This window comes from Peromyscus leucopus, chromosome 19, assembly GCF_004664715.2.
Source record: "Peromyscus leucopus breed LL Stock chromosome 19, UCI_PerLeu_2.1, whole genome shotgun sequence".
NCBI classification, from domain to species: Eukaryota; Metazoa; Chordata; class Mammalia; order Rodentia; family Cricetidae; genus Peromyscus; species Peromyscus leucopus.
In genome coordinates, this window is record NC_051079.1 from 33,889,514 (window position 1) to 33,905,959 (window position 16,446).

Consider the following 16,446-nt stretch of genomic DNA (forward strand, 5'->3'; position numbering starts at 1 on the left):
CCTTTTATTTATTTTTATTAAAAATGAAATTCCACCGAGCAATTTCTGTACAGTGATACAGTGTTTGAAACAGCTTCCTTTTCTGATTCCTGTTAAAGCTTTACATTTTCAAATGTCTACAGGACATGTGCTTACATGAGTACTGAGTATCACACCAAGCCACACACACGTGACTCTAGCAGCTTTATTGCACAATGATCCAGGTAACACTGCCCATTCTCTTTGTTTCCTATGTTATAAAGTGCTAGATACATGGGGGAGGAAAGACAGCCACTAAACACAGGCTCTCTAGATCTACCTACATGAGTGGGGAATGTGTGTCAGTGGTGGGTCTGACGCAGTGTGACTGGCCTAAAAGACTTCAATTAAAAGTAATTTTTAAAAAATAAGATAAACAGCTTCCAAAAATTTTGTTTGCTCCACTAAAATGTTAACATTCCTTAAGTGATCAGTGTAAGTCTTAGTGTCAAGAAAGACATTTTAACTTTTTAAAAAGGCAGTTCAAATAAAAATCATCTGCTTAAAAGATGATTTTGGTACCTAGAAGACAATCTTGCAGAAACCAACATCCAATTTAGAAAAGGTGTCATTCTTCAAACCGAGTATACACAATCCTTTTCCTTTTAGTCACTATTTCTAAATAATTTTACATTTTACTGATTCACACTACAATTGTTTATGACCATGCAGTGAGCCACGGACGATGCCACCCAACCAGACAGTAGTAACACGTAATATGTCTGGTATTTTAATGCTGTTAAGATGGACAGTGAACTTCTCAAATTTGTAAACACAAGCCAGAGAAACCTGATGTGTAACATCTGTGCCAAAAACACAAAACTCACAAGACAGGCGGTCTCTATCAGTCTATTCTCACTAGTAGTTCTGAAAAATAAGTCTTTGCTATAAATACAAGTATTTTCTGAAGTAAGAAAATTTGAAGATAAAATTTTCTGGAAAAAAAATTATATTGCGGTGAAAAGTTGCATGGGTTCAAGAACCTTGGGTTTCTTATAAGAGACCATGCTTGCTACATATGCAAAGAAGGAGCATTACAGCCCAGGCCACTCTTAGAGATGTCCTTATCAATAAATACAGTCTGTGGTCTACAAGAAGAAAGAGCAGTATTGATTTGCCAGGCAATATACACTCAGTAGTTACACACTTTAAAATACATAATTTTCTACTTAAATATACTACCATTTTATGGCCTTTGTTGTTTTACCTGTCTATAACATCATTTTCCTATTGACAATAAATTCAAGACACATGACTTAGGGCTAATTTATATCAACAGGCATTTAAAAATATCTTCTCTTTGGACATGAACATGATATAAAAATGGAAAGAAAAGAAAAAACAAGCATAAAAACCACAATAAATACTTTGTATCCCACCCAACCCCAAAACAAAAGGAATGTACACAGTAACACCAGCTGACTTAAATAAATTAGAGTCCCTGTGCCCAAAGAGAAGGACAAGCTGTAAAGTTAGCTATCTGGGACTAGTTGTGACAAAATGTTTTCACTCCCACCATCTGTAAAAGGCAGAATAATGACATGGACAAGACAAGGCTGTGAAGGCCTTCTAAGCTTTCAGAATCAAACATTAGCTGGGTCTGGTGGTGCCCACATATACTCTCAGCCCTCTGCAGCCTATCACGGGAGACAAAGTTTGAGGCCAGCCTGGGCTACATAGCAAGACCCTGTGTGTCAAAACAGAACAAGATAAAAACAAAACAACCGCACACTACAAACAGGTGTGGTGACAGAAGACGTAAACGATATGTAATTAGTTACGAAGACTAACACCAAGGCATGGCTTTGTTCACAGTTTTCATTCTCGCCACATGGGGTGTCCGAGCTACACGTCCTCTTCATATTCCAGATACTTGGCTGTGATGGGTTCTTCGAGCTGAATTCCTCCACTGCCCATTAAGGCAAATGCTGGATACATTGTATGTGAACAGTCCACCTGGCGCTCGTACAGGCATTTCATGTGATCCATATCATAGAAGCTGACTTTGCCTTTGTCGCAGTCAAGGAAAATCCCTATACTTGTTGGCATGGGAAGAACTCTATTTTCGGGTTCGTTAGAAGAAGTAGGTGACTTGGGTATAAAAAATTTCTTCATGCCTATAGTAACTAATGTAAAAGGTTGTGAAGAATCGAAACAGGCCTCTTCACTGCCACTGTCATGCCCGCTGTCTTGTTCATATCTACAACACAAAGAACACTGTGAACAAAACAATCCTACTTAGCTCTAGCCGCAGTCTCCCAGTATCTCCAACACACTCTCCAAAAATAACACATCCTGTTCTAAAGTTAACCTACACAAAAGTGTTCTATTAACACACATAAAGCATGCACTGAAAATTGCCATTCAGAGTTGTACTATTTACTCAGTACCAAATTCCCTATAGTGCCATCCATTTTTACCTAGATGTATACACAAATGGAAATCTTAAAATGCATTTCTACTGAAAAAAATCAGGAGGGTGAAGAGCTTAATTTAAGATTAAATATTTATGGTACACAATGCTATGTCATAAAATACAAAGACCTATGCCCTCATTCATGAAATTAATAGACTAGAGTAATAACTTTCAAAAGAACACGAGATAAGAGTATGGTCATTCTCCTCCATACAACCCTATTTCCTGACTGTGTTCCCACATCAAGAAAGAGTAATGAAATTGTTTTTCCCTCTGTGAAACATGAAAAGTTATAGAAAATTCTAGTGTTGTGAAAGAGGCAGTTAAAGGCATTTCTCTGTATGGGTAGATTTAACATACCCTTTAGGAACTACGGGAAACTTTCAAACTTTAAGTTCTGAAGCTGAATCATAATCAAAAGGAATTCAAAACAGACTAATTCCCTCTTGGCAGCAAAAATTAAATGATATTCTGTGAATGAATACAAGACACCCTGACTCCTTTTCTAAAGCAGCCACATGACAGAGCCAATCACCCGGATCTAAGAAATGTATGTTCCAAACATAATGAAAGAGTCCCAGACGGTTCAGGGTGATCTTGTGCAGCACTGATATTTACTTTTCAAGCCGTTATCAAGTTCTCCATCAAGGAAAGAACCTACCTTGGACTAGCCGCATCCCGGGGAGACCGCAGCCACTCCTGCAGTTTGTCGCTGGAGGCAACGCCCACTTTGACCAGGTATGAATATGGTTCCACACGGCAGGCCCAGAAGTGTTTCCCTTTGGTTATTCCAACGTCTCCGATGATGTAGTCGAGGCTTGTGTAATAGCCCACTTGGATGCGTTCCGCAGCCAGAAGGACATTAAATCCAGCCCTACTCTCCACCCGGTCTCGCTTCAGGTTTAGCAACAGGTGCTCGTTATTATAGCCACACTTTTCATCAAACAGGAAACTGAAAACTGAATGGAGGTTAAAATTATTCTTAAGTAATCTGAGCAACATCTACAAGCATTTCTGTAATCCTTAAGGCTGAATCTGATGGCTTTCAAATAGAAATTAATTACTGAAGATATGCAAAGATGATGCCATTCCCTGCCAGATAGCTGCATCAATCCAGATTCCAATGCAGCGGAAAAGTTCCAGTATATTCCCTGTACGTGAAGAGCTTCACAAACATCCAAAGCAGAAGCAAATGTTCTAGATATTTGCAAACACTTCTGAGTGCATACCTTGGAATCAGCCGTGTTAATTACTATACATAGAACATACTTAATCAGTCATCTTTAAAAATATTCATTTTATTATTTTTAATTACTGGGGGGGGGTTATGTGCACATGAGTGCAGGTGCCCATGGAAGTCAATTTAAGCTCCCTAGGAGCTTAATCTACGAGGTGGTATATGTTTATAAATATTCCAAATTTTATAAATTTGAGAATTTGAGATCTTCCCCTTATCAATCAACACAGCAAATATGAGAAAGGTGCTACTATCTCAGAAGAGAACCATGGGCTTTCAGTTCAGAGAGGTTTGCATTCAGCTCAAACATTTAACAAAAGACTGATCTAAACTCTAAACTTCCTCATTTACAGAATAGAGCTAACTCAACTATTGTATGCATAACATTTATTGGTAGCCAATGCTGACACAACAAAAATTTAATCAACAAAATAATGGATAAGAAAATGTGGAAGATGTACAGTGGAGTGTTAGCAAGCCCCAAAAAAGGAAATCCTGAAACACACTACAATGTGAACAACACAAAATAAACCAGATGCAAAAAGACAAATACTGCCCAGTTCTGCTCTTCTGCGGTACCCAGATAGTCAAACCCTCAGAAAAAAGAAAGAATAGAGGCTTCCAGTGTCTATGGGGAGGGGGAAGAGCTGTTTAATGGGTACAGATTTTCAGGTGAGGTTTAAATTTTTTTCTGGAGATGTGAATGATGATAGCTGCATAATACTATGAATGTACTTTCTATCACTAAACTGTGTGCTTACAATGGTAAATCTTATCTGTATTCTATGACATTAAAAAAAGGGGGGCTACCAGCAAGCTAACCCCAGACCCCATATGGAGGCAGATCTTTGTTTGGTGGTGGGTAATATCGTAGCATAGTTGTTCGAGATTCTTTTCCATCTCCAGTATCTCCTACTTTGTACAGTCATCTAAACAGCCCCAGTATTTATATGGTCTCTCTTGGAGAGGAAGATAAAATTCTTAGCAAGCCCTCTCCCACTCCTATACAGCTGCTATTAAAAACAGCAGCATGTCTGATTCATCCTTCTACTTTCAGCAGCCAGAAGTTAAAGACAGCATTCAGTGTTAAATGTCTACGGAATACTTGCATGTTCAACTTATCTATTGTCTTCAGCAAAACTCAAGAAAAATCATTTCAGCCAACCCTATATATTTTTATATTCTAATATTTTTTTAATGTACCTGGAAAGCGCGCGCGCGCGCGCGCACACACACACACACACACACACACACACACACACACACACACACACTGCTTCTTTACACTGGACAAGATAGGAGAGGAAAAACAGAATTCAGAAAATATGGATACACAGGACACTAAACAGGGGTAGAGTCTGTGGTCTAAAAAACTACTAAGTACGTCCAAGACAGTGGCGGGCAGGGCAAAATGCTTTCCCACTACGATGACAGAGAACAACTGGAGTTCTAAGTGTCCCTCATCTATGAAGACACTGTAGTAGACACCAACTACTCTGCATGTCCTTCCTATCCAGTAAAGCTCTTCAACCTCTCTAAAGAGGCAGAGTAGCAGAGACTGGGAAGCTCTCTGTGTGAAGGGAAAGCTTGCCGTGTGGTCCCAATATACGCCTCCCACCCCCGAGTGCAGAGAATCACACAGGGACAGAAAACTTAGGGCAAGTGAGACCTAGATTAAATCACACCACTGAATTTTAAAAATAACTATCAATAACCTATATTTTAGACATTGTCATTAACTGACCTTTTAAAAAGTCCCAGAACCATGCTATTGTTTTACGTTTGGAGTTTTTTTGCTTTGAGACAGGAGCTTATGATTTTGCCCTTGGCTGGCCAAGTACTCACTATGCAGACCAGGCTGGCCTCAGATTCAGAGATCTGCCTGCCCCTGACTCCTAAGTGCTGAAATTAAAGGCATGGTCCACTAAGCACATGCAGTTATGCAATTTTAATTGTTTAATGTAGCATTCATGTCATTTTTATACTACGTTAGCCCCAAGCATTAAAAAGCCCTTTTTTGTTTTTTTTTTTTTGTTTTTTGTTTTTTTTTTTGTCTGATATCAGTCAAAATCTAATACAGGGGGTTCGGGTCACTTCTAAATCTCAGCCAAGTATGAAATCTACTTGTCCAGAGTCTTTTAAAAGCACAAAGCTGGTTCCAATGTCGGTCTGACTGCATGAAGACACTGCCCGTTCACATTCCAGACCTCTCCCACTCCGCCTCTCCGACCGACCGCACTGTTCCCCGTACCTGGAGCTGGAGGCGTGTGCAGGACCAGCTCTCTGCTGCAGGGGCTGCAGATGGAGCCTCGGTAAGCTCTCACTCGGAAAGCATAATGACTGTTGCTTTCCAGGTTGGAGACAACTTTACTTGTGCCGTGCACCTCTATCTCATTCCACGGCATCATTTCTTCATCTCTATTCATCTTCCGGTATTCAAGAACATAGCTGTCGGCCTTGTCCTTTTCTGGCTGGTGCCAGTTTATCAGGGCGTTATTATACACTTTACTCTGTTCCTCGTTGATCTCAGGAATGTCTATGCCTGACAGAAGCAAGACACAGAACACGACGTTAAGATAGAATTTCCCTCAGCAAAAATGAAGTACTGACAGTTTCTGTGGTATCCAAGAAATTCCTAAATTTATAATAATATGCATAAGAAAGATAGTAAATATAAAATAATGTAAATTTGTAATTATAATTGAAGTGGGAAAAGTAAGTGAAAAATAATACAAAAATTAATCCATGATTTCAGCATTAAGTGGTATCATTATTAATTCTAAAACACTGGAAATTCTATTTTTAAAAACATAGACTTCCGCTGAGCAGTGGTGGCATATGCCTTTAATCCCAGTACTCGGGAGGCAGAGCCAGGTGGATCTCTGTGAGTTTGAGGCCAGTCTGGTCTACAGAGCGAGATCCAGGACAGGCACCAAAACTACACAGAAATATCCTGTCTCAAAAAACCAAAAAATAAAAAAAAATTAAAAAATAATAAAAAGAATTTCTTAGAAAAAAAACATACTTTCCTCATAGTGAGTTGTGACTCTGGAGTGGAAATTTTTATTTATATTTACATAAACCATTTCAATACTTAAAAGATTAAGTAATTCTATTGAGCATTTACTTCACTATTTTCTAATGTAGACTTACAAAGCCAAATACGTTTCCTTAGTACAGGTGTGAAGTATAAATCAGCTGGCAGGGTGGCTCAGCTGATGACGTGCTTGCTACCCAAGCCCGAGTCCCCGAGTTTGTGTCTCCAGCACCCATGGAAAGGCTGGCTGCAGTGGCCCCAACACAGGCCCCAGGGAGGCAGACACAGATCTCTCAAGCTCACTGGCCAGCTAGTCTAGCCATGTCAGTGAGCTCCAGGTCAAGTGAGGGACCCTGCCTCAAAAGAATAAGACAGATAACCGAGGAAGACACATGGTACTAACCTCTGGCCTCTGGTCTATACACACACACACACACACACACACGCACACACGCACGCACGCACGCACGCACGCACGCACGCGCACATGCATACACGCACATATACACATGTACAACACACACGCCAAAACAATAAGAAAACCAGAAACTGAAGTAGGGAAAACCCACAAAAATATTTAGACAATTTCAAGGTAACCACTGCACTGATTTCATTTAGATCCCATCAATATTTTTCTGTAATATTTCACTGTATGGATCAATCAAGATTTATGTATTTGGGAGAAATAGGTTTCTAATATTTTGCTAAAAGTACAATGTTTAAAGCCAGCCATGGTAGCTCACAGTTGTAAGCAGGAGGATGACTGTAAATACAAGGCCAGCCTGGGCTACATAATGAGTTGCAGGCTATAGCTTCTCAAAAACACAAAAAGCAGGCCAATGTCACAACTAAGTCCATGTGCACACACGTATCCTTTCCTCTACACTAAACTTGTAAACCTCGCATGCAGTAAGGTCTCAAAGTTACATGTATGCTGGGCATGACAGCACTTGCCTATAATCCCAGGAGAGTAAATTCAAGGTCATCCTCCACTACATACTAACTTTCTGTTCAGCTTGTATAAATTACATATCCACAAACATACACTCCCACACACACCCCACTGACATCAAACCACAGAGGAGGAAATGAACTAAGGGAGGTGCCCTGCTTCTTTTCACTTATACCACAGCCTGTCATAGGCACATAAGGAAGTCTGACAGTGCATTAACACACCTGGAGATTATGCAGCCACGATATGATCTGAAAACACATCCAAAGTTTACTTTAAAGTTACAACGTACAACAGGACCAGTCACAGAGTATAGTATGTCAGTCGCATGTTCTAAGAGTGAACATGGAGGAAAAGTGAAATACATCCACAGGCAGGAAATGGGAGCTTCCTCTCTCCTCCACCTACCATTCATTTTCTTGGTCCTTTGCTGTGTACTGAGCACAGCCCATGATTGTCCATGGTCAGTCTTACCCTTCCAGGGACAATGTTTGGATCCATGCTTAAGACTCCAAAGTAAGCTAACATATCTAAAAAGCAACTGATGTATGCAGGATCAACAGTCTAGGAAGAAAAGTCCGCATTTGAAATAACACCTAACACCTACTTGGAAAATTTAAAGTCATAATAAGTCATACCAGATTCAAATATAAATTTAAAAAGAAAAGATGCCACAGAAACCCAGTTTTTAACTTTTAAGAAGACAGATTTCCTTTTTCAAAAAAGATCTTATTTTTTTTTTATAGGTTTTAAAGGTCTTATGTTTGGGGCCAGGTATGTGCGCAGGTGCCCTCGGAGGCCAGGAGGTGTCAGACCTCCTGGAGCTGGTGCAACTGACTGGCAGTTGTAAGCCACCCAATAGAGGCACAGGCAGTCAAACTCAGGTCCACAGCAAGAGCAGCCCTGCTCTTGACTCCTGAGCATCTCTCCAGCACCAAGCCTCTGCTGCCTCAACTTCACAAGAAGAGAACCTTCAGCAAGGCAAATGTGGTGAGATGTAAGAACAGAGGGAAGCCCCCATGAGGGTGTTCCCTAAAAGTTTATATGCTGAAGTCATAGCCCTGATTGTGACCGCAGTCAGGCCTCAGAAGATGACTGTATTTAGAGACTCAGTCTTCAGAAGGTTATCAAATTAAGCTGAGATCCTCACAGCGAGTCCTAATTCAAATTGGCTGGAAATATAGAATATACCTTAAGCCAGATTTTATGTACTAAAAAATAGCATTAAGCTTATAATTTTTTTAAAAAAATGTGATGCCATACACACAATGTTTAAAAAGCCAGGGATACAGTTTAATGCCCAGAAAGACAGGCATAAAAACCAGTCTTAAGGTTCCAGGATAGATGATCATGAGCATCTTATGTCAAAGGGGAGGGGGTGTGTTTCTGTGGCATGCAGGCAGGTCAGGGAGGGGGCACGGCCTTCACTTACCACTAGAGAAAAAGGACAGTTCCCCGAGCACCTCTGTCTGTTTGGATGTGTTAACCACATAGTCTTCGAAAGAAGCCTGGGCTGCGGGTCTAAAGCTCTTCAGAGACTCCGTAGCTTTCTGTATTCTGTGGGCAGACACATTTCATATAAAAGCCATTCTTTAAAAGGACAAGTCAGTCTAAACACCTGCAGTGTGGCATACCAAAGCCATGGACATGGCCTTCAGCACCCAGGATGAAGCAGGCCCAGACTGCTCGAGAACACCAGGAACTACCTGGCGGGGGCTTTCAGAGGCCGGGGAGCCCAGCGAGTACCTGAGATGGAGCTGCTTTGCCGTCTGCACGAAGCAAGACTGATCTGTCTCCTTCAGCACTTCCTGCGCGTATCCAACAAGCCCGTTGTTCTCCAGAAGGCCTTGGTACTCTTCCACTTGCGTGTGAAATTTGTCTAGCCTTAGTTTCTTGGAGGCATCGATGGCTTTCAGAACAGATGACTTCCTGTCCTCTAGGATCTCAAAGAGCTTTTCAAAATGGGCCAGCGCTTCTTCCTTGGCCCTCTCTCCATTGCACTAGTGTGAAACAGACAAGTGTTACCGCATGTCGGAACCCCACCTCTCCATCGCACGAGGACAGAATGCAAGCATCACCTCGTCCATAAACCCCAAGGTCTTCCAATGATGTCCTATGTGCTATCAAACTCAACCAAACAAGGCTAGACGGTGCAAAGAGAAAGTTCTGTCTGATCCTAAAATCTTCAAAATCGTAGTTTGGATCAAAGAAGGAACCGTCAGTTTCCATTTAGATTTGCTTTGTAATTTCAGAACTTTGTATTTTCAATGTCCGGTAACAGACACATTGTTCAATTAAGTGAGAATTTCAGTGATAAAATAAATTGATGGCAGAATTAAACTGATTTAACTATAAATAATAGCAAAAGCACAATTCTAGAGAGGTTGCAACTCATCCCAAATTCGGAAGTCTTTTTAAATACAGGAAGCTATTCTAAAGTTAAAAGAACTTTTAAAAACAACATTTTCAATATTCTGCATTAAGGTATTTAAGATTCATTTGCTTTCATCCTTACTCAGCCATGTGCTATAGGCTAAACTGAGGCTAATCATAAGCTCCAGGTTCAGTGCCTACCCCTCTCTGTCTCCCACAAAAAGCTCATGGATAACAGAAATTATTCAAGTTCTTATGAGGATTAAGAAGGGTTATTTACATAAAAATCAGACCATATTGCCACATAAACATTCTTATTACGTAGTTTTTTTTTTATAGAACAGTCCTGTCTGTAGTGTGTATCAAACATGTTCATTTGGGTTTTTGTTGTTTGAAGCAGTCTCTTTATATAGCCTGCGCTGGCCCCAAGGGCAATCCTCCTGCCTCACCCTCCCTGGTGCTGGGATTACAAGTCTATGTCATCCTGCCTGGCCCAAATGATTTGAATTTTTAATAAAACCAGAGCTCGGTATGATTTTGGAGAGAAGAGTGCAGTGAGCACTGATGCGTGCTTATCCTAACAGACCCAACAGCATGTCTGCAGGAACAGACACGGCAAAGGGGATGCTTCAGAATCCCCAGGAGAAAGGGATGCTGCTCAGATCCTTTCCCCATTACTAACCCCCAAGTCCCACTTTTGTCTCCGAAGGTGTTGTTTTTTTTTTTTTTTAAGTAACATACAAAGTGATAGGTTTTATCAGGATATTTTCATATTTACCACAATACTTTGTTCCAGTTCGATTTTTAAAAGAAAAAGTCAGAGGACAGTAAAATTCAGTTAGAATTTCATGATAGTTTCCAGATTGAGCTCAGAAATACTATGCATAGATTAAAAATTATAATTGCAGACACAAAAACTATCCCATCATCACTGAGGAAGAGTTGAGGATGGAGACAAATTTGGCGTTAATTTTTTTTCTTATTTCTTCTGCAGTGTTGGCCATGAAGATCGGGATCCAGACCTACGTGTCTTATACACATGATGCAAATTTCCTACCGCTAAGATACATCCTTGGCCCCTGTTGTTTCTTAACTATTTTGCTTCTGACTGGGAAAAAAAATATTTCAAGAAATAACAGTCTTGTGCTAGCCTAGATCGTCTATATTTAATTATAAATTTTAAAGTGATCAAGAGGAAAAGAAAAAAGAAAAAGAAACTCCACTCCACATATTAAAGCCTATTTAAGATACTTGAACTGTCAAGTAACCTAACCCTGCATATTTACTGTATTTCAAAAGTGCTATTATTTATTATGAAGTTTTTTGTTGTTATTTTTTACATTGTATTTACCATGTCTCTCCTCTCCTCTCTCTCCTCTCCTCTTCTCTCTCTCTCTTTGTGTGTGTGTATGTGTCTGTGTCTATGTGTGTGTAGGTCAGAGAACTCAAGAGAGTTGATTCTTCCCCTTAACCAGAAATTACACTTGGGTAAATCAGGCTTGGAAGCAAGTACCTTTACCCAATGGGTCATCTAGCCTGCCCCCCTTTTGAAGACACTCTTATGCAGTTCTTTAATTTTTATGTAACCAAGGCTGGCCTTGAACTCATGATCTCTCTGCTTCCATCTTCCAAGTGCCAGAATGATAGCTTACTTCCCCATTTTTTTAATTGAAATAGAATATAATGCACATAAGTGTAAAGGTGAGGACTCATTAAATAAACAGCCAACCAACAAGACATTCAGGTAAAAGAACATTACTGGTACACCAGAAGCCACCTTCATAAGCTCTACAGCACTGATTTGACCTCCTCAAGGATCGCTTCATGAAATTTTAAGATATAATCTGGTTTCACTGTTCAGCTACTTAAAACATATTTATTTAATGTACATGAGTGTTTTGCTTGCATATATGTCTGTGCACTGTGTAGATGCCTGTTGCACATGGAGGTTAGAAAAGGGCATTGGAGACGGGTGGCGGCGCATGCCTTTAATCCCAGCACTGGGGAGACAGAGGCAGGCGGATCTCTGTGAGTTCGAGGCCAGCCTGGTCTACAGAGTGAGTTCTAGGAAAGGCACAAAGCTACACAGAGAAACCCTGTCTCAAAAAAAAAAAAAAAAAAAAAAAAAAAAAAAAAAAAAAAAAAAGAAAAGGGCATTAGATCCCCTGGAATTGGAGTTACAGAGGTTGTGAACCACCATGGGGGAGTTGGGAATTGAACCTGATTTCTCCAGAAGGCCAGTCACCAGCCAGTGCTCTCAACCATTGCTAAACCATCGCCCATCCTGGTCTGGATACTTTCTATAAATGTCATTACAGCATCACAGCATCACAGCATTACAGCAGGATGTACCTAAGCTATGTGTACATGCAACTCCAAAAGTCTCATTGCTATCTGCACTCCTCTGTGATGGACATTGGGATCTCTGATGTGCTCCTCTGTTGATGGACCTTGTGGCTATTACAAACAAGGCAAGTGCTACCACTCATTTCCATGTGAGCAAGCAAAGCAGAACATGTATTCAGCAGTATCTGGAATTTTAGGTACCCCTGGGCCTGTCACATACAGTAACTTTCCAAAGGCCATCTGTCATTTGTTCGCACGCAGGTCACTGTTGAAAGCTGCCCTATCCTTACGACTTCTGGGCCCTTGTTACTATCACATCCCATTGACACCTGGGCACTGAGCACACAGGAGCATTTTCTATGCTGCATATGTTTCCACAAGTTCTAGGAAAGCAGAGGTGTGAGGTCACACAATCCCCAGCTCGGGAAACACATTCAGGATTATGAACAAATAAGCTATCATCTGGACAGGTAAATGAAAAACTATGCTGACCACTTTGTAACTTACCTCTGTTTCTTTCATTAACAAGTTGAGTTCAGAAATCTGACTCTTCACTTGGCCTTCCTTACCAATAAGGAAATCAATGTCCTTTGAAAGCTTCTCCTGTGGAAACACACAGATACAAGTACATAAACAAATCAACAAAGACTTCATGAAATTTTGCAAATTACACAGTATCCACCCTTGATCCTTCCTGATGAAGGAACAGCAAAATCGGCTATAGTAATTAGCTTGAGGTAAATATTTGCTGGCCTGAAGCGTATAGGCCCAAGGTCATAGGAGAGATTGACTTAAGGCTGGAGAAAGAGAGAACGTGCTACTCAGCCAAAGATTCCAAATGCTCAGGTAGTACATCTGTGTTTAATTACCACTCTCGGAATTCTTGCTTCTGAAGCTTCTAAGCAAATTGAGTTGGCAGCTCAAATAGTCTAGCCTTCCATTACATTTCACAATTTACACACACACACACACACACACACACACACACACACACACACACACGGCAGGAAAAACACCAAGGACTAGTCCAAAATAATCCCAGCTCATCCCAGCCTCGCTATTGATTCACTATACATAAGTGAAAACAGATTTTTGAGTAATTTGTTTGTAAATTAGCTATTCTGAACACTATAATTCCTCATAGAAATTACATTGTAGGGTTTGGTAAAATCTCTTGGTCTAAAATGGATCTGAAGTACATTTTTAAAGCTTCTTCAGAGCACCATGGACTACCAAGTCACAGTGGGTAAAATGTATTAGAGTCCAAATGAAAAGTGAGAAGACCCAGGAAATCCCTCCCAGGACGAGAACATGCCAGGATCCTGCTGACTGCTGAGCGCCTGAAATACAAAATGTGGGCAGGAAGAGAGACAGCGGCTCGGTGTTGAGGAGTCAGGAAGTAAGTCTCCCATCTCTTCATCTTCCTCTTTTTTCACCTTACTCTACATGAGAGGGAAAGAGGATGTGTGCAGAAATAGACATGACTGGCTCGGCAGGGCGCATCTCAGGCTCAGAAGCCACCAGATACAGTAAAGCCCCTGGGAGGGCTCCCTGGAGAAACAGGAAGCCACTGGCTGGAAAGGAACAAGACTTCTGGACACAAAAGACAGAGTGGGTTGAGGATCTAGCTCAGGGGGAGAGCACTTGCCCAGCAAGTATGTTCAAGGCCCTAGATTTAATCCCCATCACCTGCATCAACCAGTCAGTCAGTCAATTAAAAACAAGAGCCAGACAGAGTTGTACAATCCTGAAATCCTAGCACTTGGGAGATAGAGGCGACAGGGTCAGGAGCAAGGCCCGGGCTCCATTAAATCCTTGAGAGAGACAGAGACAGACAGACACACAGAGACAGAGACACAGAGACAGGGACAGAAAGAAAATAGGACCTTACAAGATATTACTGCTATGAGGAGACAGAAAGTCTTATGTTTTGACCTAGCATCTAAGGAACCCAAAGTTCATGAGGTACAAATACTACACAGTCAATGGCTGAAGCAGGGACCTAGTCACAATTGAATAACATAACCACTGTCCAGGGTAGGGGGTGTTTAACACCACACTGCAAGCCGAATGACAAGTCCAGCACTGTCCTATGAGCCCACGCTGGGACCACAAGTATGAGCAGCAACACCACTGTTTTTCCTAACTACAGTGACAGAGCTGCATTTAGCCACTGAAACTGATGTAGGTATTCTAAAACAGCTTGAACTAAACGTAGAGAGCCTAAGATAAACCGGGTGACCCAGTGGTCACTAGAGAAAAACAGAAGGTGGAATTAAGAAATATGGACCAAGGCATCATCAGTCACTCACAGGACTGTTAACACTCAAAGTCTCTGGCCAGTCCTAACCTTTATCCAAGTAGCGCCAGTCTTCTCTGACTCCTGGCCAGACCCTGGCAATCTATTTTTAAGGACTGGAGGTGTCTTAATAGTCAGAATGTCTGTTCATAAGCTTCCAAAAACTGTAAGCACTAGATATTGACAGTAAGGCATTAGTAACAGAGGTAAAATGTGAGTGTCAAGGCTCCAGCCTGCAAGAAGTTCACCTAGCAGGGCAAGAAGGTTTAAATAAATCTAGACTTGAATGCTTTAGAAACTCATCAGAGACCACACTCCCAAGTTACACAAGCCATAACTCTCCCACTGGCCAAGCTGCCTGCAACCCAAACAGAGGGCTCAGGGAGGCAGCTGGGGTGGGCTTTTTAGTGGTACAGCTGCCTGAGAGCCACCTGTAACCGCAATAGACTCACTAATTCACCCAGGTGGACTCCGCTGGGTCTGGGGTAAGAAGACGCTTGTTCACATCTCCCCAAGAAAAGCCATGCAACAAAGCTAAGACCCCTTGAAGTAGGACAAGGCTGGCCTCTGTAACTGTACCAATGAGAGGCTAATTCCCAGACAAGTTTGAGAACCATTTTTTCCCTCTATACATCACACATCTCCAATAAAAGGTACCAAAGAAACACTAGTAAACAAAACAAAAGAGAGGTCATTCAACAACTGTGTCAAAGTATCTTTCATGCAAGCAGTCTAGGAGAATAATGTATAACTAGCATGGCCCTGTGCTCAGGTGATGCCAAGTTTAAAGGTGATATCAACTCCAGAGATGTTCAGAATAAAATCTGAATAAAACAAGTTCATCACCGCAGGTAAGGGCGCAGCAGCCAGGGCAGCCAGGGCATTCACGGCTGTGGCAGCAGGAGCCTGGCACTGTGTTGATGGGAACAAAGTAAAGAACTCTGCTGGAACCCACAAGGGCTATGATTGTGAGGCCCCACACTTCCTCTAGTTCAACCTCGTCTTCTAAAGGTTCTACAACCTTCCAAACCGGGGAACGAATGTTCAAACACATGAGCCTGTAGGGGCATTTTACAAGCAAACCATATGCATCACCATGTTGGGAAGACCTTCGCTACCAGCACTTACAATAACGATGAGCACTAATCTACTTCAGAGACTACGACAACAATGTTCACCACAAACTACCCCCCCCAAAGGCATAAACTGTGTCTCACACTCCCTAAAATACAAATGCTATCCCCAAGTACTTCCCTATGCAGTGGGGATTGCTTGCAGGGAGGCTTGCATTTTATAAGTCCTCACTGTTAACAGGCTGTCTGACAAGATGTCCTTAGGAATCTATGGAAATAATAAATGGGAAACTATCAAAAATTCCCCAAAAAACCTCCTTCAGTGACATGCTCGCAGGCTTCTGTAGCTGTGGTTGTAGAGTGATCAGGCTAAAGTAGGAATGGGCCACATCAAAAGCTTAACAAAACAAAAACAAAAACAAACAAACAAAAAAGCTTAACAAGAAAACTGTACAGTGAGGCGAGAAACTGAGAAAGCTCTAGAAAGGTCTTGACTTCCCAACAATGGAGAGGCTTGGTGACTGAGATGGCCAGACCAGGAGACAGGCAGTGAATATGTGTCTTTTCAGGACACACCAGAAATCAAAAAGCCTAGTGGGCCAAAACAGTGACGGGAAACAGCGAATAAGAATCCCTGTGGACTCTCTGGAGTCCCCATTCTGGAAGACTAAGAGCAGGCGGCCCCAGCCTGCTGT

At 41.5% G+C, this 16,446-nt stretch overlaps 1 protein-coding gene across 2 annotated transcripts in view; it reads right to left on the bottom strand.

Annotated features, from left to right (window-relative positions):
* Positions 1-1,760: 1,760 nt before the first annotated feature.
* Trim36 (tripartite motif containing 36) overlaps positions 1,761-16,446 on the bottom strand; it is a 43,762-nt gene continuing 29,076 nt past the window's right edge. For both annotated transcript variants that reach the window (XM_028894129.2, XM_028894130.2), the window contains exons 5-10: positions 12,887-12,982; positions 9,407-9,660; positions 9,093-9,217; positions 5,923-6,213; positions 3,096-3,393; positions 1,761-2,218 (exon numbers count right to left, since the gene is read on the bottom strand). In XM_028894129.2, coding sequence (XP_028749962.1) covers positions 1,864-2,218; positions 3,096-3,393; positions 5,923-6,213; positions 9,093-9,217; positions 9,407-9,660; positions 12,887-12,982 — 1,419 coding nt within the window. In that variant the 3' untranslated portion in view covers positions 1,761-1,863. The remainder of the gene's footprint in view (positions 2,219-3,095; positions 3,394-5,922; positions 6,214-9,092; positions 9,218-9,406; positions 9,661-12,886; positions 12,983-16,446) is intronic.